Here is a 26362-nt window from a genome sequence, read left to right as displayed (position 1 = left end):
GATGCATCCCCCAGGATGTTTGCCATTTTTATTCCTGAAAATCATGGTCAATGAACGCTTGCTTAAGTTTGTTGGTTTAATTAAAATAAACATGTCTTCAGAATCATCAACATTGGACATAATGGAAACATACAACTTTTATTATACCTGGGTTATTAGTCAAATAAGCTCATGTTATCACCCATAAAATTTTTCAGCAAGAAAAGATTAACTTAAAATGATAGCTAACTGGTTTAATGTCTCATGAAATTTTCATGAATAATCTAAGTATGATTGTTAAGAACAACTGTATTATATAGATGTTAATGAAATAAGGCATTTTAAGTGCAATAATTATGTTTTATGGTATGTGTACTTTAAAATAGCTTCTCCAAATCTTTTGCCAACTTGAAACCTTAGAGTTTTGCTAAATGAAAGTAAATGATGGGAAATTCATTGAACATCTTGAAAAGATAAAACAGATCTTCAGAAAAGCTAAAACAGGAAAATGGTAGTTACTGCACAGGGGTTGACCGACTTTTGGCTTCTTATTACAGAAAAATTAAGCGATGTTTGGATAAATTAGTAAAAAAATCTCATGTCACCTTAAAAAAATTTATGCTATCAGAAATATATGTTTTCAGTAAAAGCAGGTACAGGGAATGGAGATATTTTTGTAAGATGGTAAATTTGTCCTAAAGTAACACTGGTTATGAGAAAGAAGAAAGGTGTAATTCTGAAGGTAAAAAAGAAAGTTTGTGGAAGAAGAATCCTGAGGAAAGAGTCTTGTGTGTGATCAAGCTGGCTAAGATTGAATGAATTCAATTAAGCAAATGAGTTTTAATATCAAAAGTAAGCTGGTGCAACATTGAAATTTGGTTTTCTCTGTGTGTTTGTTATAAGGACAAGCTCTCTTGGGCTTTTAATTGACTCCTGATAAAGAGATAATGAAAAGGGTTTTTTGGTCTTTGAGTAATCTGGCCAAAAGGCAGGGATTTTATGTTTTATCAAAATAACTTGCTGTGCTTTATGTTAAAAGCTGAGTCTTTCCATTACAAAGAGCTAAGGTTTTGCAGCTATGTAACCTTCTATATTTGCCTTTGAAATCTTTTTGTCACCTTGGTTAAATGGATAATTAAATATCGTTTCATAATGATGTGTGATCCTACTTAGGCAAATATTTGAAGCCCTTCTTTGATATTTTTGACAAACTTCCCCAAACCAGATTCTAAATGAAGTCTTTTTTGACCTCTAGCTCACATTGTAATTTTTCAGAGGATCCCTGAGACATGTCAAAAGATTGATTTTCTCTCCATATAAAAAGAGGGATGTTAAAATAATTAGGCTTCCCTGATATGTTAAATTACATAGGAAGCACTGTCAAATAAGCAATTAAGCTTCTTTACGTTATATCTCTACAAGTATATGTTATGAGTTCCAGAAATTCCATGAAATTCCTGGGAGTCTAACATGTCCTGGGATAAAATACTGTCTGTCATCAGAATTGAGGCTCACACTAAACATCAGGAAAGCTCCTTAGCTGACTTTCATGCAAAGGAAGCAATCACGGCATCTGTAAGGATGGGCACATGTGGATGAAGTCCATTCTGCCTCTGCAAAGAATAGTCCCACACTGCCAGAATTTTGCCATACTGACGTCCTTATAACAAGGCAACAGTCTGCTCCTGGAGCAGAGAAATGAAGGCGGGTAAACAACAGCTGTAAATTCAACAGTCAGGGCTAGGAAAACCCAAGATGGCCACTGGGCTCTTCCAAGCTCTCTGAAAAATCCCATTTTTCATTTTTTACATTCCTTCACCCAATAGAGGAAAAACTATTTCCGTCCCCAGAGGCCTCAGGATTCCTCCCTCTGGGTCCTTTGAGCACCTGCAGCTGGACTTCATTCAACTGCTACTTCCTGTGGCTCATCAGTATGTTCTTGTTGTTGGATGTGTTTTCTGGGTGAGTTAAAGCCTCTCCCTCACCACAAAGCCGATGACCTCACAATGGCAAAGAAAATGCTAAAACACGTGCTTCCCACTTGGGATGCACCTTCCACAACCTCCAATGACAAAGGCACCCACTTCACTGGGCAATCATAGGAACCTGAATGAAAACTCTGCAAACTTCTTGGGATTATCACTGTCCCTATCACCCTCAATCATCAGGCAAAGTCATGAAAACTAATGAAAAAATGAGGTCAAGCAGAACAAATATTAATTACCTGGGACTACATTAACTGAGGAGGATGTTCTAATGTTTTGTTTTTCTAGACTTAAAGAGATCTTTTCTGTTAAGCTACCAACAGCTTGGTAGGACATAGCTTTGTGAACAAAGATGAAATATTTACCTTTCCTCCCTCTCTGATCCCTCCCGAATTCAGAAACTCTCAGTATTCTTATTTTCACTTATATAAATAATCAGGCCAAGTTTTTAGTATAAATGAGTTAGTTTTGCTGTGATTATCCTTGGCAAAAAAAAAAGAGTTGAGGGTAATTGTAGGGAGAAAAATTATGTTTTGCACCTTTATACATATTAGATTCTAGTTCTGTTAATTGTGTTTGTGGTTTGTTCTATACTGTGGACTGGACCCCCCTGGCCTAAGGTATTGCCTTCAGTCCTGCAGACTGTGCGCTGTGCTCTCTTTGGAAAATACAAACCAACTGCACAAGGCAGTCACCAGCAGATCAGTGTCTGCTGGCACACAGGCTTCTGCTGCTCCCCTGTTGTCTTATGCACCTATGACCAGCTACTGGGAGTCTCTACAGTCTTACGCTCAACCTATCAACAGGTTAAAGACCCTTTCCCAGATCCCATTTTAAGCATCCTGTTGGTCAGTCTAGAGCCTGGTGACTGGGTGTTCTGGAAGCATCATCAGAGGAAGCCCTTGAGCCCCATCGGAAAGGACCTTACCACGTGCTCCTGACCATTGACACTGCTAGTGAACTAGAAGGCATTGCATTCTGTGTGCTCCCTGTTGAGTACATCTTTGTGTGTGATTACTGTGGGGAACCATGGGCTTATGAATGTCTAGACAGCTGGCATATGACAAGATAATCCCTTTAGGATATCATAATATTCCATTTCCAGTTCTTGTTTAAAAAGAAACCCAAACCCCATCTCATAGGTCCGGGTGAGACTTGGAGACCCCTTTTATACTCCTTCTTCTCTTCATTGATTGCCATTGCCAAAGGCTTTGTCCCTTGGATTGACGGTGCCTGTAATGAGCTATTGAGAAAAAAATGTATCCCTAACTATAGCTACCCTGGCATATTCTATTTCTCGAGCCTTAGCACAATAACACTGACCCCTGGATTCTCTAGCGAGGGTTGCATTAGATAATAGAATGGCACTCAGTTATCTCCTTGCAGAATAGGGTGGCATCTGTGTTGTAGCCAACACCTCCTGCGGTACTTGCATCAACTCTTCTGGTGATGTTGAGTTAGAACTTGGAAAATTTATAAAAATAGCACAGGATGTCTCCTGTCCAATGTCTTTCAATGACACCCTCTGGTTCCCTATCAGTGTTTTCAGCTGGCTTCCTTCAGGCAGAGGGGCTTGGATGAGACCAGGACTTCAAATATGGTTTATGATTACTACTGGAATTCTTGTATGTGTACTTGCATTTAAGTTTCTTATGCTACTACTCACTCAGATCTGCTCCAAGTTATACTAATAACTATGGTCCTGATTTGCACGATCTTTGTAGCCTTCAAGCTACTAAACATTTGTCTTTCTCGATGTTGTGTGTCTATCTCTACGTGCAGAATAATGATTGCTCAGCGACTTGAGATGATCAACCAATCTAGAAACTCCAAAAAAAGGACTTGATACTTTCTCCAGATAGAGACCCTCCCTAAGACTTATTTCCTGACTGTCTCCTTGTTGCTCAGATGCAGCCGGAGCCTCTGACTGCATTACTCCTATTGAAGATTGAGCACCTCGCTTCCCGCCATGAGGGACATGACTTCCCGGGAATGAGCCTTCCTGGCAATGAGGGAAATATCAGTATGTCAAACAGTTGATCTACAATGCTTTGTGTTCAAAATGTGCACAGTGACAACAAAATGGAGTAACATATGTCAAGGCTTCTAAAATAGAACTGAGAGGCCACTAAGGAAATGCGGCTTATGCAGGCCTCTACTTATGCATGTCTCTACTCAGAGGGAATGCCAATTTGAACTGTGCCTCATTGTTGTCATCTTGCCCTTCTCTCAAGAAGTGTGCTTACTCCCATGGATAAGAACTTTCTGCCTTGGAGATGGCCTTAGCAACCAATCACGTATAGCCAAGAAGCAACAGTTGTTGCAAGCATCAGTCACAAATTTTGCAAAACATCCTGTGTAATTTCTCTCTTTGTGCCTTTATAAACCCTTGCCTCCTTTGTCTTCTTTCAGGTTTCTGCCCGAGTCTATGTCTCCCGAGTTGCAATTCTAGTTGCCCAAATAAACATCTGCTACTTGAGTTGTAGAGGACTTTTCCTCATCGACATCTCATAGTTCTGGAGGCCAGGAGTCCCAGATCAAGGTCTGGGAGGGTTGATTTCTGGTGAGGCCACTCTTCCTGGCTTGCAGAGGACTGCCCTCTTGCTGTGTCCTCACAAGGGGGGAGGGGAGAGAGCAAGCTTTCTGGTGCTTCTTCTGGTAAGGATACTAATTCTACTGTGAGTCAGGGCCCCAGCCTCATTTAACCTTAATTAATTCCTGTCTCCAAATACATTCACATTGACAGTAGGGCTTCAACATATGAGATATTGGGGAAAACAGTCTGTAGCACCCTCCTTCCTCAGGGCTCCAAGCATGCCATGCACACAGCTGAATTGTAGCATGCACCATGTTGTGTTCTTAAGTACTATTTATTTTTCTGGCTCTAAAAGTAATGCATACTTAGAATAGCAAGTGTGGAAAATGCTGAAAAATATAAACAAGATAAAAATACATGAACCCACAACCTAGAGATAAGCATTATTAATAACGCCAGGGGCTCTTTTGGTCTTCTTTTTTTTTTTTTTGAGTGTATACATTCGGGACAAGCACTGGGCCCAGCTTCTGATGGAAGATGTTTCCCCGACCAAGAGGCAGCCGGGAGAGGGAGGTGATGCGTTCAGGTCAGACTCTCAGAATCCAATGCGCCTAAGGGCCATCTGAAGACCGTCCAGCAGATGGCTGCAAATGGGGATCCAGAGCTTAAGAGAGAGTCTGGGTTCCAGCCAAGGGCAGGAGGGGGTGAGCCTCAGGCTGGGGACGGGAGTGCTGCAGGGGCTCCTCTGCCAGTTGAGGGAGCTGAGGGCCATGCAGGGCTGGATCCCCTGGAGCTGGTGGTACTGTCCTCTGAGCACATGCTGTTGGCACAGTGGTCCTTGTGGACCTGCTCCACCCTCGACTGCACCTCTCTTCTCTGTCTTCTGCTCTCAGCCCTGCTCAGCCACTCCCTCCCCACTGGCATCCCTGGGGGAAGGAACCATGCTGTACACAGAAGGCCTCAGGTAGGTCTGAGCCTGGGTCCTGCAAGGCCAGAGGAAGAGCAGGGGAGAAGGGGAAGGGGAAGCAAGGGTGTCCTTGCAGTCTTCAGCAGAGCAGCTCTCCAGTGGGCTGAGGAGGAGGAAGGACAGCTGGGAGGGAAGGACGAAGAGGGGAGGAGTCTGCAGAAGTGCACCGTCCAGGCCAGAAATGCGTGAGTGATGGCAAAAGGAAGAAGGGGTCATTAGACGAAGCCAGGAGGTGCACTTCCCATTGGGGCTCTGGAACCTGTGTACCCTGCTGCCATTGGAGTGCGAGAGGTGACAGAGGAGGGATCTGTGCGGACAGGCACAGGCAGGTCTGTGCTGGGGCCTCCCCCATCAGGCTAGCACTCACAACAAGAATCCTCAGTGTCTGGTTGACCCAGTGCCCCAGGCCCAGGCTCAGGGCTCCCACCATACAGATGCAGTTGTTGCTGCAACAGAAAGACACTTGCATTGTGCTATCATGCAAAGAAATTTCCCCAGGGTCCCAGCTGGAGCTGCTGGTGCATCCACAGGGTCAGACTTCATACTCCTACCTCCACACACATGCTGGGGACCACCCTGGGCAGATCAGTGAGTAAAAGCTGGATAATGACCCTGCTTCACTGGAGGCTCCCAGTGTTCAGGGAGATCACCCAGCAACACGCCCAGAGCGTCCCTCCCCCCTGGTGGAGACCTGCAGCTGCTGCCTGGCCCTCAGAGCTCAGCAGGTGCTCCCCCGTGTTCTGCCCCAGCTGGCACCCTGTCCTTATCACCATGACAGCTTCTGTTCTGGAACCAGCTGCCTCTCCACATCCTCTCCTCCTCCTCCTGCTTCTGCTGGACCTGAACACCAGACCTCAGCACAGCTCTTGGTCACATTGGGAATCAGTCTCACTTCTCTCTGACTTCTCAGACCCCAGCTCTGGCCTTGAATTTCAGCATCTCCCGTGGCCTCCTCTGGCCTTGGCTCCTTCCATGAGGAGCGGAGCTGGGCAAGATTGCAGCGAGTAGGCCCTGCTCACTCTGGCAGCCACGACCTCTTGGGCCTCTGCCTCTTTCCTTCCCTCTGGCATGCAGCTCCTGCTCTGGTTACCTGCTGAGGCCTGGGACCCTGCCTGGGCCTGAAGAAGCAGCCCCCAAACAGCAGGCCCCCAGCAGTCATGTGCTGAGGAGAGCATGTGAGCACCCACCTTGCACCAGGCCCTCTGAAGAGGTTTTACACATACGTGTGCAGCTCCCAGCCCCCTGCCCGTGCAGTGGGAATTACGAGCCCCAGTGTTTGAATGATGAACTCCAGTGAGAAGGATGGAGCTGGGCGCTCTCAGATTGCGGCTCAGGCCCCATCATGGGTAGACTGTGGTAGGTTTGGGAATTAAAGTGCTGAACAGCAGCAAGATCACAGAGCCCCTGGTCCTTGGAGTGGCTATGGGCCCGGAGACTGTGACAGAGGGGGCACCCTGTGCTCCCCACCTCATTTTGAGTTCCTCCAACGTGTTGTTGGTCTTAAGTGCCTCACCCACCATGGAGGCTCCAGGATCTCCAACTCCTTGTATGAGAAGTCCAGGAATCTCAGGAAGATGTTTACCTGGAATGCAAAAGAGGGAAGCCGTGGCACCACATGTGATGGTGGAGAAAGTCAGGGGCCACAGCCTCAGCGCCCAGGAGGCCCGAGGTGAAAAGAGCAGGGACCGAGAGTGGAAAGGCAGAGTCCAGGTTAGAGTCTTGTGTCTTGGATGGTGGTGAGCAGCGGGGCCGAACCCCTGGAAGTACAGTGGAGAGAGGGGTGTGGATGTGAATGACCCTCAGAGCCTGGAGGGCTGCCATGTGGCAGCAGGCCACAGAGACACAGCGATCAGATCCCATGCCCACTTGGGGGCCTCTCAAGGGCAGGGGCCCTGAGGCACGGAGTGGCTCAGGGGCCCAGGAGGGCTCCAGGGGAGGGCTGTTGGGGGTTGCAATGGGGAGAAGGGGGCACCTTATGGATGTGCTGGGAAGACAGAGCCTGACCTGCCACCTTCTGGGGCCGGAGCCCAGGTCAGCCCCTGTCAGAGGGCAAAGCAGTGGCTGCTGTTCCTTAGGAGGACCCACAGAGGGAGCTGGCACCTGCTGGCGCCTTCTGCCATCCTGGCAGGGGCTGGAGCCACCTGTTCCTGATGCCTACAAGCCACTACATCCGAGGGAGTAGGTGGGCTGTTTGAGAGTTTCTGGGACCCCAGGGTGCCAGGGCGTCATCTCAGGAAGCATCTGCATATGCCCAACAGTGAGCATGTGTCACCAGACTGCACCATGTCCCCACCAGCCGAGTGTCTGTGACATCTGGGGAATGTGTGTGACAGTCAGCTTCTGACGCCTCAGTAAGTGATGTGAGAGTGGACACAGAGAGACGCAACATTGTCGTCACTAAGTGAAGCTGGGAAAATTAAAGTCACTTAAAGAAATATTCTTGAAGCTCTGCTGAAAAGATCCAAGGTTCATTTGTGAAGAGCTGCAAAGATAGGGAGCAGGCATCTGGGAGCCCTGCCCCAAAAGACAGGCTGGAGGGGCTGACAGGCGGGAGCCTCATATGTCCATTCCCCTGGCAAAGGCCATGACTCATGGGCCTCACAGGTGTTATGTTAAGCTTGGTGAGTCCTGTGTTTTCTGCCAGGGCTGGTCCAAGTGTCTTCCATTAAGAAACGACAAGAGAGACCTTCTTATTCACTGTTTATTCCTTCAAAAAATGATACTGATGCCTGCTGTGTGCCAGGGTCTCTGCTGGGCACAAGGGTCACAGAGTTGAACCCAACATAGGCCTGTTCTGCCCTCAAGGATTTCACATTTAATAGGGGAGACATAAATACAAATTAACGAGATGTAAGATATTCTAGACTACAAAAAGGGAGGCATGGGAACAGAGTGGGGGCTGACACTGCCTGGTGGGGTCAGGAATGTGAGGACAGAGGAGAGAACCTTGAAGACTGAGGGACTGCCCACACATGTGCACGCACAGTGGAGAGCAGACACAGGAAAGAGCAAATGTGTGGAGGCCAAGAGAGCACACGGCACTGGTGGAAATGCACACAGGCCTGGCTCTGGGGGCAGGTGGGGGGAGCCAGTGAAATGAGGGAGGAACTATGGGCACCTGAGAGATGCTGAGAGACTTGAATGCCAGAACCAGGAACTTGGCATGACCATATCAGTGGTGAGGAGGCAGGGAGGGCTTTAAGAAGTGACAAGGCTGGATTCCTTAGCAGTGGTTGTAGGGGATGGAGTAGGGTGGGCAGGGGCAGAGACGAGAGGCTAGGGGACTGTTGGAAGGCTTGTGCCATAGTCTATAGGCAAGAAGTGACAAGGCTAGCGCAGCTATGGTGGAGAGGAGACAGTGGTGGTAGGGACAGGAAAGTGCGGGCCGTGTGGGGTTAAGAAACCCTGAGAGATATTCAGCATGTAAAATGGGCAGAAGCCCCACCCACCCATCCACCTTGCTCTCCACTCCCTCAGCACTCAGCCAGTCTGACCTGTGTCCAGGTCTCAAAAGTGCTGGGACCAACATGCCTCTGGGCTGTCCCCCTGTGGGGAACACTTGACCCCTTTCTTCACCTGGCTAACAGGTCCTCATCCTGCTAACCTGGGGTCATGGTGTCAGGAAGGGTTGCCTGCTTGGCTGGGCTGGGCTGGGCTGCCTTGGGCCCCATGTCTACTGTGCTTCCATCCTTCTAGAATCTGGCCATTAGACCTCTCTCTGCCTGGGCAGTCACTCATGGATCTGAATTTGACCCTTCTCCATGGTTCCAGCACCGAGCACAGGTCTAGTAAGGCTGGTCTGAAGACATGCACAGAGGAAAACAGATGCCCTGACTGAGCAGAGTGCTGAGCGGGCCCCCTGGGCCTGACAAGCCTGGACAGACGCTTTCAGCACCGTGGAGAGCTCCCGGCAGGAGGGGCGGCCCCCGCGCCGCCTCCCTGGGAACAGGGCTCAGACTCCTTGCACAGCGCTGGGTCTGACCCCGCAGGCTCTCAGACCTTTCCAGGGCTGGGAGGAGAGGGCCGTGGTCTCCCACTTTGTAGGGAAGCCCCTTCTTTGCTGAACAGCCCGAGGATGACAAGGTTCTTGTACACCCAGGAATCAGCCACTTGTAGTTCTAATGCTTGTTCTTCCTGACCCCTGCAGCCAACCATGTGGCAGGTGCTACAATCACCATGGGTCAGCTGGGGAGACTGGACTCAAGCTCCTTCACTCCTTCAGGGTGTCAGGCCCATCCATAGAGCCCCAGTTGGGGAAACAAAATGGCCCTGCTGAGTCTGTGCTTTTCCAGGCTGAAGACCGCCCCCTTCTGTATTTGTGCAGCCTGCACAGGGCCTTAGCCTCCAGCCCCTCCCTCCTGGTCGCCTCTCTGGTTCTTGCCTCTGACCACGCACGTCCAGAGGGATGCCTATACTTGGTTTGTTGAAAGTCTGAAACGAGCTTCTCTTTTAATTTCAGTGACTTTTCACAATAATTTTCTTAGAAGGTGAACCGGCTCTCTGGCAGTTAGATTCTAGTGCTGTTTCCCACAGGCCAAGGCTGGTGCCACCCCACGTGCTCTACACAGTTTGAGACAGAGCAGTGACTCCCAAACTTTCAATCAGACAAATCTCCTGGGCACCTACTAAAATGCAGATGCACAGGCATCCCCCCACCCCCCAGGAGTCTGGTTCAGCAGGTCCAAGGCCCAGGAATCTGTATTCCTAACCCACGGTCCCAGATGATTCTTACAATTGATTAGAGTGGTCGATGATAGGCAGGTAGAACTGCATGTACCTCGCAAAGCAGATAGCTCATGCAAAGGCCCTGGGACATGAGAGAAAGTGGTGAGATCAAGGAATCTCACTGATGTCTTCCATAGACTCAGAATAAAATCTTCTTGCCTTTTGCCATGATTTGTAGCCCTGCAGCCCCCTGTTGCCTCTCCACCCCACAGCCTGGCTACTCTCCCCGGCCCAATAGCCCAGTCACACCGGTGTCTGTCAGTCTGAGAAACAGGCCTATGTGTTCACTGTTCCTCTGCTTGAAATGTGCTCCCTCTGGCCTTACCATGGCTGATTCCTCCTGACGCTGCACATTTCAGCTTCAATGTCACCTCCTCACAGAGGCCACCCTGGCCATCTGTCTAAAGCAGGGAGCCCCTTTCTTCTCTAGAATCATGCCCTGTTTGTTTCTATTGTAGCATCAGTAATTATGGAGAATAACCTTGTTAACATGTGTTCCCTGAGGCCAGGGCCTCTGTTTTGTTCATGCTGCGTCGCTAGTACCTAAATCAGCATCCCACAGAGGCAGCAGTGGGCAATGAGATACGCAGGGGATGGAGTAAGAGTTCCATGTGGAAGGAGTGGGAAAGGGGCAGGCTAAAGTGGGAAGTAGGGAGCAGGCACCAGAGCATGGCTGCTAGAGTGGTCCTGCCAACCTCCACCCACTCCTGCCCCAGGAAGATAGGCCCCACAGTGGCCCAGGTCAGATGGGACCTTCTTGGTCACTCAGTTGCTTATAGCTCAAGTCCAGGGATTTCAGGCCAGTGTGGGCCGTTGGGAGTTCAGCAAGGTACTGGGCCACCTGCTCCTCCAGGCCATTCTCTGCCAGCTGTACTTCTGCATGGCCAGGCACACTGCAAGGGCGGCACACACAGTCTGGGCACCCATCACTCCCAGCTCATTCTCCGACAGGTCCACATCTGGGAGCTGGCACCAGTTCTCAATCGGTGGGATCCAAAGTCAGGTACCACCCTCCTCCACCATCCCCCAAACTTCCAGGCCTGAGGCAGTGGAAGGGGCTTTGCAGATGGACTGTCCTGGGGCTGCAAGGCCACTCTGCAACCCATCAGCTGGATACCCCGACCCCCACCTCAGGTGAAAAGGAGCTTCTTTGTCAAGGGTTTAAAGCCACCTCCTTTGTGGTGCTGTGGAGGATGCTATGATGGAGCTGCAGCCACCTCGTTGATGACTCGTGCCTGGAAGCAATATAACCCCCCACTGAAGCCCTCACTGCTGCACCTCTGGGGACTGGCAAGGACAGTCTAAGGGGCCATGCTCAGAGCACATATACAGGCCTCTGCTGAGCATATAATGCTCATCACAACCCCAAGGGCTAAGTGCTATTGTTGGGTCCATTTCGCAGATTGGAAACTGAGGCTCAGTGAGGTTGGATGGCTTTCCAGAATCACTATGCTCTTCTGTGGCAGAGATGTCATTTGGATCCAGCCCTATCAAAGTTCCACGCAGCCCTCCCTCCTCTCACAATGCCAGTCCCCGCCTCTCTGTGTTGAAGGACTCTCCCATCCTGCATTCAGGCATTGGGCGGCCACCATATACGGAGTGGTGCTGGCCAGCAGAGGAACGGGCAGAGGGGTGGGATGGGACTGGAAGGGAGTGGCATCCAGCCTTGGGTGCACCACAGAGGGTCTACATCCACCCCCAACCACCCCACCCTGTGATGAGGCCCCTCCCCCAGCAACACCAGCAGGAGAAGGCCTGGCTGTGGGGGGACCCACACCCCTCAGGAAAGGGAGAACTCAAGTCTGCCCACCTGTCCCAGGCTTGGCAACTACCACAGATGCTGCTGCTTTTGCTCAGGGCACCTGCCAGGGCCTCTGCACCAGCCCCACAGAGCCCATTGTCCTGAAGGTCCAGCTGCTTGACATAGGGATTAGAGGTAAATGGGGAAGCCAGAGCCCGGGACCCCTGGGAGAGAGAGGGGACTGAGAGGCCTGGTCCTTCCCAGGGCTAAAGGCCCCACACACAGCTGCTCACTCCCCTGGCTCACGTTCCCAAGGCTCAGTCTACTTGCTGCCCTCCAACTGGAAGGTCTTCCTCTTCCCACATGCCCAGGGGATACTTGCTTCTTCTTCTGGGCTCCACCAGACCTCCTGGAGACTTCCCTGACCCTCCCCCCCCCCAGTGCATTAGGGGCCTCCTGCAGGCTCCCCAGCCCTTATACTGATTTCCATCATAGCCTGGATCCCATCTGTCGCCCAGATGTGGGAGACGGGACATACCTGGCACAGAGCAAGGCCAGGGAATGTGTGGGATGGGCTCACGGAGGGCCACTCCCATGGCTGCTGACTCCCAAGTCCTCCCCCTCCAAGCCTGGCCCAGGGTCCCTCCAGGGGTACCTGGGTCCCCAGGCCACAATGCCTCAGGTTCAGCTCTGGGGCGCTTCCCTGGTGCAGAAAGCAGGAGGCAAGCACAATGCTATGGGCCCGGCAAGACCTCAGGGGGAGGGTGTCCTTGACCAGTTCTCCAAGCCCATGGATAGGCGACAGGGAGTAAATGTTGCTCCCTCCCCAGGGACAGCCGCCTGCCTCCTCCTCTGCCGTCTGTCACCACCCAGCCTGTTTCCCCTCTAGAGGCATTTCTTTCTGTGCTGGTAGCAACTCCTGCCCCCATATCCAGATGGGGACATCGAGGCTCAGAGAAAGCAAATCCTTTCCCCAAAGTCACACAGCTAGTAGTAGCTGATCCCGACAGAGCCAGACTGAGGGCCCTGCCTGTCTGACACTGAAGCGCATGCTGTGTCTTTTCTATTGCATCGAAGACCACATGTGTTTTATGAGCATTTTATAGAGGAAAATCCTGAAACAATTCTGAGTTCTATACATCCATTAGCTTAGTTTTTCCTGAGGGTTGGGAAAACCTAGCCCTGATCCTATTTCAGGATGGGGTGGGAAACCCCTTCTTAGAATCTTTGGCTAGGTTTTTGCATTGTAACATCTTTCTGGAAGCTTGTGCTAATGGTGGAACAAGTGATGCTGCCAAGAGCACTTCCAGGAGGGCACAGGGCTGGAGGGGCTGCCCGGAAGGTGTCCCACAGAGGGATGTGCTCTCTGCTGCACTGGGGTACCCTGCCTCCTCGGCCTCAGCCTGCCCCCTCCACCTCTGCCTAGAAGCCCCCAAGGTGATGGGACAGACCTGAACCCCCTGCCCACGGTATCTTCTGTCTTCAGGTCAGAGTCTCAATCTGCATCCGAACCCTCCTGGGGCTCCGCGACTCCTGCAGGACACCCAGCGGCCGCTGCCTCCTTCCCCTCCTGCTGGTCATTCTCCCCAGACCTCTCGCAAGGACCCCTCATGGTTACACCCATTTCGCAGTCACAAGCACTGAGGCTGGGACTGAGCCAGGGGCACCTAGAGCACAGCCGGGGATGTGGGCGGACCCGCCGGCTGGGTGGACCAACCGAATTTTGCGGACAGTGAACAGGCCCCTCCGCAGCCAGGAGTCACTCCCTCCTGGCGGCTGTCGCCTGGCAACCCCGTGTTGCTGGTTGCTGTGGAAACCGCGCTGGCCAGTGCTGACTTTCAGCCTGCTCCTGGGAGAGCGCAGAAGGGCGCGCGCCACGGGCCAGGCGCAAGGCTGGGCTCCTTGAGGGGGCCTGTTCCCGCTGCCGTCCGTGTGGATCCCGCATCGGCCCCCTCCGCGGACTGGGGAATGTGCCTGACTCCACAGCTGTGCTTTAGTCCCTGCGTTTGTGGGGTGGGCCAGCTCTACCGGGCATCACACAGGAGAGCCTGGGGGACCTTGCAGGGCCAGCCACCCTCCTCTCTGGAGCCAGAGTCAGGCTGTCACTCTGTGGGTGCCAGGTCTCTCTCATGCTCTAGTGTCGCAAGTGCGGCTTCCTCCACCAGGAACCTTCCTCCTCAGCGTTGCTTGTGGAACTTCAGAATCTACAAGTGTCAGCTCAGAGGTCCCTACTTCCTGAAGCTTTCCTTAGGCCCTCCTCTGGGCTCCCACAGCCCTCTCAAAGTACCTACAACACTGTCATCCCCTGTGTCCCCAAGGAAGTGAGGCCAAAGGGCAGGGGAGAGGAGCTGCTCCTCTCTGTTCCCTAAGACCCAGTAGAGGGAGTCTGGAGGGGAAGGGAGGCCCAGGGCAGCTGGGGGTTGGGCCTGAGCCCAGGGCTGGGGTGGGCTGGCTCCTACCCTGAGTGGAAGTGTCCCTTTAGCAGCTGCTGGCCTGGCCTGGCCTGGGCGCCTGCTGTGCCTCCTGTTGAGCTGGGGCTGCAGCTGCTGTGCTGTCTCCTGCACCCGGGCAGTCAGCAGGAGCTGAGAGCATGGGCTCCCCAGGGGCCGGGACAGGCTGGGGGCTTCTGGATTACAGAACTGAGAAGCGTGTGATGACCAGGACTGGTGGCTGGGCGCCCTGCAGAGGCTGCTGCAGCTGGGGGTCATGGCCTATGTGGTGGGTGAGAGAATGGCACCTGGGCAGGTTGGCTGCAGGTATCCTGACTGGTCCTGCTGGGCTGAGGGCTGGGGTCTGACTCTCCAGGGGCTGGTGGTGGTGGAGGGGGCAGTTTGGGACAGGGTAGGGACAGAAGGAAGGATCTCCGTCTGTCTAGAGGCCAACAGGGACAAGAGCAAGCCATGTGCTTTTTTCCTCCTGTGCGCCCACCTGCCTCCTTTCCTGGGCCTTGTCCCCAGCCCCGTGTTGGGCTCTGGGCATGGAGCAGGATGAGTCTCAGCCCAGTCCAGGAGGCCCCAGGAGGAGCAGGAGGTAGTCCCTGACACCTGTGAGAGCTGGAGCCCTAAGGCCCCCGAGAAAGACCACCACTTGTGGCTGGGTCAGAGGGCCCTTTAAGGAGGAGCTGGCTATGGTCGTAGCAGGGGGCGGGTGAAGGCCGGTGAAGGAGGTGGTGGCAGGCACCTCAGTCTGAGAGCATGGGCTCTCCGATGCATGGCCGGGACTTCTGGCCTGTGCAGGGTGTCTGGGGTGGCAAATGAGGCTGCAGAAGAGGTGGGGGCCCTGGACGCTGTGCTGAGAGCCTATAGGGTGTGTAGGGACCTAGTGGGTAGGGCCCAACTCAGCCACTGCTCACCATGTGCTGGGGACACACCACACTGCCCATCACCTCCTCCCCAGGTGGGCCTTCCTCACCAAAAACGGCTACCGGGAGCAGGACCTGGACCCCCAGGTTTCCATCATCTCCAAACTCAATGGGGTTTCCTAGACCCAGAGGAAGGAGCTGGGGAACCGGCTGTGGGAGGTGGCCGACTTCATGAAGCCGCCACAGGTGGTGCCTTGGTGCTGCTGCCAGGCGCTGCCACCTCTAATCGCCCCCATGCAGCGAGTGTGTGCAGGGGCACATGTGATGACAGAGGGAGTATGGGCACTGTTACAGGGTCGGGCTCAGGAATGGCCTGACAGAGGAGTGGCCCTGGACAGGGCTCTCAGGGGGTGTGTAAGAGCTTTCCAGGAGGACAAAGAGGCGGGGCGGGAAGACAGGCCAGAGGCACCGCATTACGCAGGTGCATCCGGGAGAGTGGAGGGTCTCGGCACTCAAGGTTTGAGCTTGAGGGAGGGCTGGAGGGGCCTGGGGGCCAGGGCCTGGGGCTCCTGAATGCTCCCCTCCATCACCTGCATCCTGCGGTCTGGCTCCTCCTCTGTGCCTCCAATGCTGCACTTCCGGCCCCTTCTCCCTCCACCCACATCCTCTACAGCCCCAGGGTACACCTCTGTTCTGCTGATGCCCAAATTGTAGCCCACTGACCACCTGCCCACGGCATGGCTGCCTCCTGAAGCACTCCCACCACGTCCAAAGAGAAACCTCCTTCTCCCACTGTGGCCTCTTTTCACCCAATGAGGCCATGACATCTCCCAGTGCCAAAGCTGGACCCGGTTCGACACCTCCCTGTCCCTCCCTCCTGTCCGTTCCACCTCCTGAAGGTTTTCCATGCTGCCCATGCTGTCCCTGTGGTCTTCTTGTGGGTCTCCAGCTGTGCTCTATGCAGCAGCCAGGCCGAGCTTTCACAGGTGACACCATCAGAGCCTGCAAGCCCTTGCTTGCCACCTTGGAAAGCTCCCTTTCCCTGATGGTGGCCACCAAGTCCCCACAGATCCTGACCGCTGCCACCCCCTGTGCCCTCTGCCCAGCCCTGCCCTCTGCTTCCTGGGTGTGCATCCCCCGAAACGTGCAGAGCTGTCACGGGCAGCACACGGTGCTAGCTCCTCTTCCGCACAGCCACCCTCCCTCTGTCCCAGGCAGAGCTTGCCACCTGCTCCCCTGCCCCTGGGTGTACGTGCAGTGACTGGATGGGCAGACAGGGCTCAGAAATGGCCCGAAAGCCAGCCCGCCTCCTGTCTCTGCCTCAACTTACCTCACTGGGGGCATTTTCCTGGGGCACAGGGTTGATGGCTCGATGGGGCACGACCCCTCCTCCCCTCACAAACCCAGCTGCCAGCCTGTCCTCTCCCCTCGATGGAGCTGAGCAGTGGCCAACCCTGACACCTGCCTTCCAGGTGGAGAACGTGTTCTCGGCGACCAATCTCCTTGTGACGCCAGATCAAGTTCAGGGCAGATGCCCAGAGGCAAGGCTGCTGGGAGCCTCCCAGTGGGTCCCTGGTTCCTCCACCAGCCCTGGGTCACCAGCCATGTCCCCCCTCCTCCTTCCCAGCTGACTGAGGGCTCAGCATGTGTTGCTGTAGCCCAGGCACTGAGCTGAAGCCTTCTCATGAATAATTTCATTAGTCTCACAAACACCCTGCCTGGCAGGAGGTACTGCAGGCCTCATTGAAGAGGAGAAGACTGGGGCTCAGCCACGCTGAGTCACTTCCCCGAGGCCTCCAGCCTGTGGGTGACGGGACTCTGCCCCCCTGAGCAGTCTGCTTCCAGAGCCTTCTACTGTTGTTCTCCATGAGGTGTCCAGGCCCCTCCCCATCCTGGTCCCTCCTCAGCACTCTCCAGGTTGTCAGTTTAACACCTAGAACTGGGCACAGTGCTTAGCTGGGCTCTAATAGCAAGGCCAAGCTGAAAGATCACCTCCCCTTCTCTATGCCCAGCATCTGTTAACGTCTCACAGGGCAGCTTCCATTTTCCAAACACAGCACACTCCTTCCTTTGTGAAGCACAGGGTCACTTATGATCTCTGGGTATTTTTTCACAAGTGTGGTCAAGCCAGAGTGCCCCACCCTCTTCTTGCCTGTTCATGCAGAAATGCAGACTATTCTCTGAAATCTCACCTTTTCCTCTTCCTGGGGATGTCCCAGGAATCCAGTGTCTGTCACAGAGCACACTTGTTCTCCTCCTCAGCGATGGACTTTTTTCCAATTTCTTTTATTGCTATAAAATACACGTAACGTAAAATTTACCATCTTAACCATTTTTATGTGTAGAGTTCCCCACTTTTCTTTTTTTGCAAGGAACACTGACCCTGAGCTAATGTCTGCCCCCATCTCCTCCTACTTTGTATGTGGGACATCACCACAGCATGGCTGGATGAGTGGTATAGGACCACATCTGGTATCTGAACCCTTGAACCCAGGCTGCTGAAATGGAGCAAACTGAACTTAACCACTACATTACTGGGCTGTCCTCCCCTGAGTTGTGGATTTTCTCTGAACAGTTCGGTCCCAGGACGTAGCCCGGGAAGCCTACCTCCATGGTGACATCTTTCTTTAACTGAGTTCAACACTGAATCGCTTGCTGGGCTGGAAGGTAACTGTGTGGGTCCCTGTCCCCTGGGTCCTGGTCGTTGGTCTCACCTCAGTTGCTGGGGGTGCCACATGTTCTGGTTGGCCCTGTGCACAAACGAGGTGAGGCACGTGCACAAAGCATGTGCTGGCATTCAGCAAACACACACGATGTCCCTCCTTTTCTAAAAGCTTGTAAGACGTCTATTTAATCTTTGGTTTGTGGACTGTCCTGAAATTGTGCTGGGACCATGGTTCTGTGTTTTCTGGAATCTGATTCCTCTTTGCCCATGCCCTGCCTTCTCGCCCTTCCCTCGAAACTGCTGGGGCTGTGAAGTAACTCATCAGCTCTGACAAGCAGGCTTCCTGAGTTCCTGAATAGCAGAGTTCCTGCCAGCTCCTCAGGGGTCCTGGTCATCTGGCCCCTCCAAGCACATGCAGTGTGTCCTCGTGGTGCCACAGCCTCCAGCAAACACCTGTCGAGCCTCCCCCAGACCAGGCTTGCAAAACTCCACCCTCCCCACCTCAGGGAGTTCCTGCACAGACAGCCCAGCCAGGTGGGGGGCCTGCGATGGGGACAGAAGCTGCAGCTGGGAGACCCAGGGAGGCTCGTCAGCCAACCCGGGGCCTCAGGAAGGCTTTCCCGCAGGGTGTGAGGCTGGAGCCGGATGTTGAGGATGTGCAGGCAGAGGGGGCTGCGTGGGCAAAGGCTGCGAGCAGTGCGAGATGAGGCCCCTCCAGGGCTCCCGGCACTGAGTGGGGTTGTCCCTAGATTGGGACTGGGCCAGGGAAGGGGTAGCCCAAGGTCACAGAGGCCCCGTGAGCCCCTCTGAGGAGCTGAAGTGGATCCAGCAGCAGCGGAGCCACAGATGGGCTCCGGGGAGGGCGCTCAATCGTCTGTGCATTGGGATGGACCACGCGGGCTGCGGGAAGGTGTGGATGAGGGCAGAGGTGGGGTCCCATAGTGGTCAACATGGGACCCAGTTGGAGATGACAGCGGCACAGCCAGGTGAAAAGGAGGGGCAGACTCAGAACATAGGTAAGGACAGTGAGGCAGAGCCAGTACCCCACGCTTAACTCAGTTCACTTCTCACAGTCCCATCCCGCACAAAGTGCCACGATCTCATTTGGCTTGTCAGAGTTCCCAGCCCCTCCTGTCACCCTAGTGCTGTGTTCCCTGGAGCCCTGGACAGCGGCGTCCAGCCTCCACCTGCAGAACCACGTCTGTGGAAGTGCCTGATGCTTGAGGGTGCTCCCTCTCCAGGGTCTGGGACTCCCAGAAAGCTCGCCACTGTCCCCTGCTGGCTGATACCCAGAACTCTGTGACCATGGGCAGGTACCAGTGTCCTATTTGATAGCAGAACAAGCCAGGAGGGGCCTAGCCTGTGGTCCTTGGCCAGTGTGTGGGGTCCCACTTCCCTACAACCCCTGTAACAATGGTCCCATGCTTTGCCTGCCACACCCAGCACCTCTACCCTGGCACAAAGGCACCCCCCCACCCTCGAGTCCCTCCACCTTCCCTCTTCTGTTGTCCGAATTGGACTAGAAGAGCTGGGCCTCCAGGAATCACTTTTGCCCCCACCGGAGTGACAACTATCAGGAGGAGGAGTCTCGTTCTGACTAGGGCTACAGCACTGCACCCCTATCTGGCCAGGGGCTGCTCGCCCTCCCCATCTAACCATCTCCCGTTATTTGCACCCTCCAGATTTCCCATGTGCCCCAAACTCAGGGAACCCTAGGGGCTAAGTAGGGGAGGGGCATGTCCCTGTAGCCTGCAGGGCTGGGTCACGAAGGGGAGACACCTCCTGGGCCTGGACAGCTCTGCTCTCTCACCACCTCAGCACCCTCCATCCATTGGGGACCTGCCGGGCTGACGAGGACTGTTCTGAACGGGAGACGGGAATGCACAGCCACATAGCTGGGGCCCTGTCTTCTGGCACCTTCACTGGGATGGGGGTTCAGAGGGGCATGCTGGGACCCCAGGTGGCTGCAGCGTGCAGGCCTGGTGGTGCCTCTGCATCTCTTCTTTCTCCAACAGCCCCCTGCCACTCCCTTCCCAGACCCTGTGGAGACTGAAGGGCCCGGAGTTTGCCTTGTGTTTTCAAGGCATAAACACGGGTCAGTGTGTGGTGCTCAATGGGACCCGCAGGACCTGTGAGATCCGAGGCTGGTGCCGTGTGGAGTGTGACACTGTGCCAGTGTAAGTGTCCCTGACACCCAGGGCAGGGTCCCAGGACCAGCAGAGCCTGCCCCTTACCTACCCCCACCTGCGGGGAGCTGGACACTGTCACCAGGGTGGCCCTGGCACCCACTCATTCGCCCTTTCCTGAGGCCTGTAGCCTTTCTCTGCTGGTTGGGGGTTGAGAGTTGGGGGGAGAGATAGGGGCTGGCAAGGGTGGGGGCCCTACCTAGCGGACTCATGGATGAAGTCCTAGCAGGCCCAGGGCAGGGGGTGGGGGAAAAATCCTACCCTTCAGCTCCCACACAGACTGTCACTCCCCCAGCTCTAGCCTTGGCGGGGTGCTCCCTGGGGATCACAGAAGCCAGTTTTGTATGGAGACCTGCAGGGAAACAGTGGGGCTCCTGTTGGGGCTGGAAAACGCTCTCCCGGGCTCTGTCTCCAGTGTTCCCCACAGCTCCCTGCTCTCCAGCTGTCCACCACCCTGGCTGTGGTTAACTCCGGCCCTGCCCAGCTCCCAGCCCTCCCCACCCCCCCCCCAGCACTGCCACCACAGGTAGAACCCCTGCCCTCTCAGCTACCCTGCACGGGGGTCTGTGCAGCCAGAGTCCAAGGTGGGGGAAAAAGAAGCCTGACAAGAGTTGTCTCAGCTGTTCTGGTCCTGGAGTCATAGGGGAGGGCCCCTCCCAGCTCTGGGCCTCATCCATGGAATGACGAGTGCAGGGAGCAGATGATTTAAACCCCCCTAGGATACCAGGCACTTCTTGGGCCCTTACCTGCTCAGCTTATGAGCACCAGCCCCTTCCTGGTAGCAGCCCTTGGGCCTTCCTGGTGGCAGCCCTTGGGCTGTGGGGGGCTGAATGGGGAGGAGAGTAGAGGGGCTGAGTTGGTGGGCATGGGGTTCTTTGGGACCTTCTATCTGTCTCCTTGTGACTCCCAACCCAATGCCCAGGAAGCTGCTCACCAAGCTATTGGGAGCCATAGGATGGGGAGGCTGTATATCTGCACACGTCACTGCTGGCCAAGGTCACACACAAAAGCGTGTCTGGGCAGTTGGCCACCCCAGCCTGAGGCAACTGCACAGGGACCATGCTCTGACCAAGACCCCATGTGCAGACCAGGGGCCAGAGACAATGCCTGTAACAGAGCCCATGGAAGCCCCCAGCAGGCTGGCCTGGTTCTGGCTCTGGCATCCTCCTGGGGGCCTGAGTCCTGCATGCTGGAGAATTTCCCCATGTCCCCGGGCCCACGGTCAGGAGGGGAGGGACGGGGGCTGCAGGAGTCCAGCCCTCTCTTGGTCCCAGGGAGGGGTGGGGATTTGGGGGGTACCCACCCCAGGGAGACAAGGGGCTGCCTTCTCATGGGTCCCTGGTGACCAGGTCATGCTGGCAGCTTGCTGGTGGGGTGACATGGGCCAGGTTGGGGAGGCCTAAGGCTGGAGCCCAGGCTGGGAAGCACCTGGAATCATCTGGAACCTGGAGCCTAGCAAAACCTTGGGGTCCCTAGTGCTTCTCAATCCCCAGAGCAGTGTCCATGGGAGGTGGGGTCAGAAGGGCTGGGGTGAGATATCACAGCGCTGAGGCCTGGTTATTGGAGCGAGATGACGTGTGCCTGGTTGTCTTCGGGGCCCAGAGAAAGCTGATGTCAAGACTGCAGAGAGTCGAGGAGTAAAGCTTCCAGAGCCAGCAGCTTCCTGTGTAGTCCTCACAGGCAGGAACAGGGAGTTGGAGGCGTCTATGGTAGACGTAGCATGGCCTTGGAGAGACCAGTGAGGGTGAAGGGTGAGAGGGTGCAGGGTGGGCCTGGGGACCCCCCCAGGGTCAGGCTCCACAGCCACTAGGTGGGGCCCAGGCGCTCATGCACCCACCCCACGCTGTTATCACAAAGCTCTGACGGGGTGGCAGAGAGAGAGGCAGCTGGAGCTGTGGGCCCTGAGCTTGGAAATAGCTGTTGCCTCAGTCTGCAGATGGGTGTGCACCCCCAGGGAAGTCGTGTGGGCCATGTGGGCCTGTGCCTGAGTATGCATGTACCTGGGCAGGTGGGCCTCTACATCCCGGGGCCTCAGGCACATGCCCTGCAGTCTAGGAGCCCTGGGAAACTCATGGAACCCCAGAACTCCGCTGCCCTTTCTAGGCGGCCTTCTTGGGGTCTAGGCTCTGCTCTCTGGATCCACTCCCAAGGGGACATGTGGGGAGCCTGCCCCTGCCCTGTCATGGACCCGTCTGTGTCTGGTGTGTGTTAGGTCCCCTCTGAGCTTGGCCAGTGGCACTGCCCTGAGGGCAGGACCCTGGGTCCCAGGACTGGCCATGTCCCTGACTCTGAGCTCTCCCTGTACTGGTGCTTCCCCCTTATAGAACCTCGGTACATTTGCAGTGGATTGGGAACAATCACCTGGTTCCCGGGGTCAGGTGAGGACTCAGTGCCACAAAAGATGCCACAGTGGACACAGCAGCAGGCCATGTGGGTGGCTGAGCAGTTATTACTTTGGGTGCCTAGGGCTGCGGGCCTCTTCCCTGCCCACCTTACTCCACCTGCCCAGGTAGCTGGAGTTGGTCATAAACTGGAAGGTGCTGGACAGAGTCCACCACCAGAAGTGGCCGTGGCCCACTCCCAAAGACTAGAAGTTCAGCACCTGGACTAAGGTCTGAGGTCCTGAGGACCATTTGGCACGGACAGGCCTGCAAACCTGAGCTGCCCCGGATAGAAGGGGCTGCCACCCCCACCCCCAGCCTCCTGAGGAGGTAGGGGAGGGCAGGCAGGCCCCCAGGGGTCCTCATAGACTAGCAGGCTGCTCCATGTGACCAGGCTCATGGGTAGGGGCCTGGCTGAGGGGCTGCAAGGCCTGCACTGTCTCCTCTAGGCTGCCATGTGTGGCAGTCAACCCCGGCAGCTCCTGCTGGTTCTCCTTGCTGTGCCAGATGCCATAGACAAAATACACCACAAGTCCTGTAAGAATGGCACAGGCCTGAGGGGCAGGTCCCAGCCCAGCTTCCCTGCTTGCTTCCTCCTGCAGCCAACCCAGGGTCCCAGCCTGGTCCCTACTCACCAATCAGCAGCCAGACGGAGAAGCGCAGCCAGGTCAGGGAGCTCAGCTGCAGCATGAGGAAGATGTTGAGGAGGATGCTCGCGGCTGGAATCAGGGGCACCATGGGAACCTGAGGGGGCAAGGGCAGGGCTGCTGGGCCACGGCCTGATTTCTTGGGAGTCCACAGAGACTTTCTCCACCTGTGGAGGTTCCAGAGACAAGGGCCCACTCGCCATGCAGAAAGAGGGGGATGGGGTACTGGCCGCCCCCACTCCGTGAACCCTGGTGCATCCTGCCACGGCAGAGGAGGAAGGGGCGAAGGGAGCTGGCTGGGCTGAGAGTGAGGGGTGCTGGCTGGAGGAAGTACCTGAAAGGCGTCCTCCCGGCGCTGTTGCTGGTGGGCCCTCAGGACGAGGAGACTGAGCAGAAACACTACGGAGCTGAGCAGGAGCAGCAGGGTGTGGCCCCAGGGTGGGAGGTGCAGGGCCGAGTTCCCAAAGACCAGCACGCAGTCCAGAATGATGGCTGACACCACCAGGACACGGGGTGCCCAGGCCACAGCGACTCCAGGTCTGCATCCACTCATGAAGCCAAGGAAGGGCCTCAGGGCTGGTCGCAGCTGCCCAGGCTCAGGGGCTGAGGGCTGCTCAGTGTCCTCCAGCCGTCTGTGTCCTGAGGAGTGCTCATACCCCTCAGCGACAGGGCCAGGACTGACTGAGCCCAAGGGACTAGATGGAGGAGACTTTTGGAAGCGTAGCACAATAATGCTGGTGTTCACAACAGTGCGGGTGACCAGGGTGCCAATGGACAGGAACTGGATCAGTGCCTCAAGGTCCAGCAGCACCGCCAAGAGGGGCATGAGGAACCCGAACACCAGGATGCCCACTATGGGCACCTGTGTGCGAGGGTGCACATGGGTAAATATCTGGAAGAAGAGACCGTCAGTGGCCATGGCATATACGATGCGTGGCACAGCAAAGAGAATGTTGAACAGGACAGTGGTCATGCCTATGGCAGAGGGTGGGAGACCAGTCAGCATGGTGGACAAGCCCACCTGTGGTCGCTGATCGGGGCCAGAGCATGGGTGGCCCCTTGCTAACAGGGGCATGAGTTTATCTGGGCTCTCAGAGTGAGCCTGAGTGTAGGTAGGGTACTGAACTGTTCCCCCCCACCACCCAGGAATGGGACAGCCCAGTTCAGGTGACAGACCCACTGGAGAATCTGATGAAGGCTGAGTCCTTCCACCAGGAAAGTACCTGGCAGCACATGCCCAGAACTGACATTCTGTGTACGATTGGGAGGGGTGGTGAGCAGGTCCCTCCCAAAAAGCCTGGGTGGCGAGTCTAATCATTAGCACCTTCCTGGGCCCAGGACACAACTGGGAACACAGGCCCAGATGGAGATGTCGTCTTGGGAGGCTATGGGCAGGGCCCCACCACCCTGTCCTCTCCCACCTTACCCAGAAGGGCCTCTTACCGCAGACAGCGCCAGCCGCCACGATGAAGCCCGCCCAGCTGTAGCCCCGCTGGTAGAAGGCATCAGCGAGTGCCCAGTCAGGGTCTAGGCTGTGCCTGGGCACCATGAGGGTGAGCACAGTGGAGGCGAGGATGTTAGTACCAGCCACCAGGCCAACTGAGATGGCGATGGCCATAGGCACAGCTCGCTTGGGGTTCTGGCCCTCCTCGCTGGAGGCAGCAATAGCGCCAAAGCCCACGAAGGCATAGAAGCAGGTGGCAGCACCAGCCATGATGCCAGAGAAGCCAAACGGCGCAAAGCCGCCCTCCTCAGTGCTCCAGTTCTCCGGACGGGCCAGGACAAACCCCAGGGTGACGATGAAGAGGATGACAACCAAGCTGATGGCAGAGAAGGTGCGGTTGAGCCAGGAAGAGATGTGGACTCCACAGTAGACAAATGCGGAGGCCAAAAGTATGACTCCAGCAGCCAAGAAGTCCAGGTACTGGGCCAGGAACGGCACCTGCCAGCTGCCCACATGGGCCATGGTGAAGCTGCGGATGCGGTGGCCGAAGATGGCGTCCAGGTGAGCTGCTCCAGGTGCGGGCCATGGCAATCCCACCAATGAGACACTGGATGAGCAATATCCAGCCAACGAGGAAGGCCCACAGTTCACCCATGAACACATAGGTGAACAAACAGGAAGCGCCCTTGCGGGGCACACGTGCTGCCAACTCCGCGTAGCATAGGGCTGCCAGCAGGGAGGCCATGCCAGCTACACTGAAAGACACGAGCACCGCAGGGTCGGCCATCTCCTTGGCCACAGTGCCCGTGAGCATGTAGAGGCCCAAGCCCATCGTAGCACCCATGCCCAGGAGGATCAGATCCAGCATGGTCAGGTGGCGCTGCTGCGACGTCTCCGTGGTGGACTCCTCCAGTGGCTTCAGCCGGTTCAGCTTCTGGCAGAAGCGCGCCAGGCTGGTGGTGCTGGGCAGTCCCCAGGCCATGGAGAGCACCTGAGAAGAGCACCAAACCAGCTGCTGGCACCTATGAGGGTGAGAGGGAAGTGACACACTGCCCAGATGGATCCTGGCCAGCCCTCAGTTCTTGCTCGGACCCTGCCCTGGAGACAGAAGCCTGGAACCACTGGGCGTCCACTCTAGCCCCAGAACAATCAGGGCTCCCAAGGGTTTCTCACAAAAACAATCAGTTTCTCCACTCTAAAGATATTGAACAATTTTGAAACTAGGAGAGGTCAAGGAGAAGCTGAAGCACAGAACCAGAACTCTCTCCTGAATCAATGCCAGGATGTCAATAAATACCATTTCCCAGATCTCTGTTCTTTTTTTGGTTGAGGAAGATTAGCCCTGAGCTAACTGCTGCCTATCCTCCTCTTTTGCCTGAAGAACACTGGCCCTGAGCTGACATCCATGCCCATCTTCCTCTACTTTATACGTGGGACGCCTACCACAGCATGGCTTTTGCCAAGGAGTGCCACGTCTGCACCTGAGATCCAAAGCGGCGAAGCCCGGGCCACCGAGAAGCGGAACATGCGAACTTAACCGCTACGCCACCAGGCCGGCCCCCCAGATCTCTGTTCTAGTACATGGATGCTCCATCAGAGTGGTGGGCAGGCCTGTGAATATCAATCAAGAAGGATATAAATATATATCAATTTACAGGAATCAAAATTCAAAAATGTCCCCCTATACTAACCCAGGAAAGTTCTAATTCAGAGCAGTGTGTTGACAAAAACAGAGGTTTAGATCTTTGTGACCTTTGATTAGGTAATGATTGCTGAGATCTGACAGCTAAAGCAAAAACAATCAA

General features: G+C 55.1%; 1 protein-coding gene across 1 annotated transcript; it reads right to left on the bottom strand.

Annotated features, from left to right (window-relative positions):
- Window positions 1-22366: 22366 nt before the first annotated feature.
- LOC139045931 (cationic amino acid transporter 4-like) lies at window positions 22367-25605 on the bottom strand. The gene is given in 5 exon segments (XM_070516203.1): window positions 22367-23001; window positions 23102-23210; window positions 23448-24088; window positions 24557-25124; window positions 25126-25605. Coding segments are annotated over 5 exon segments (1905 nt in total). The 5' UTR covers window positions 25540-25605; the 3' UTR covers window positions 22367-22828.
- Window positions 25606-26362: the final 757 nt, after the last annotated feature.

This window comes from Equus asinus, chromosome 8, assembly GCF_041296235.1.
Source record: "Equus asinus isolate D_3611 breed Donkey chromosome 8, EquAss-T2T_v2, whole genome shotgun sequence".
Classification (NCBI taxonomy): Eukaryota; Metazoa; Chordata; class Mammalia; order Perissodactyla; family Equidae; genus Equus; species Equus asinus.
Note: the sequence above shows the minus strand (reverse complement) of the source record. Positions and strands in the feature narration are given on the sequence as shown.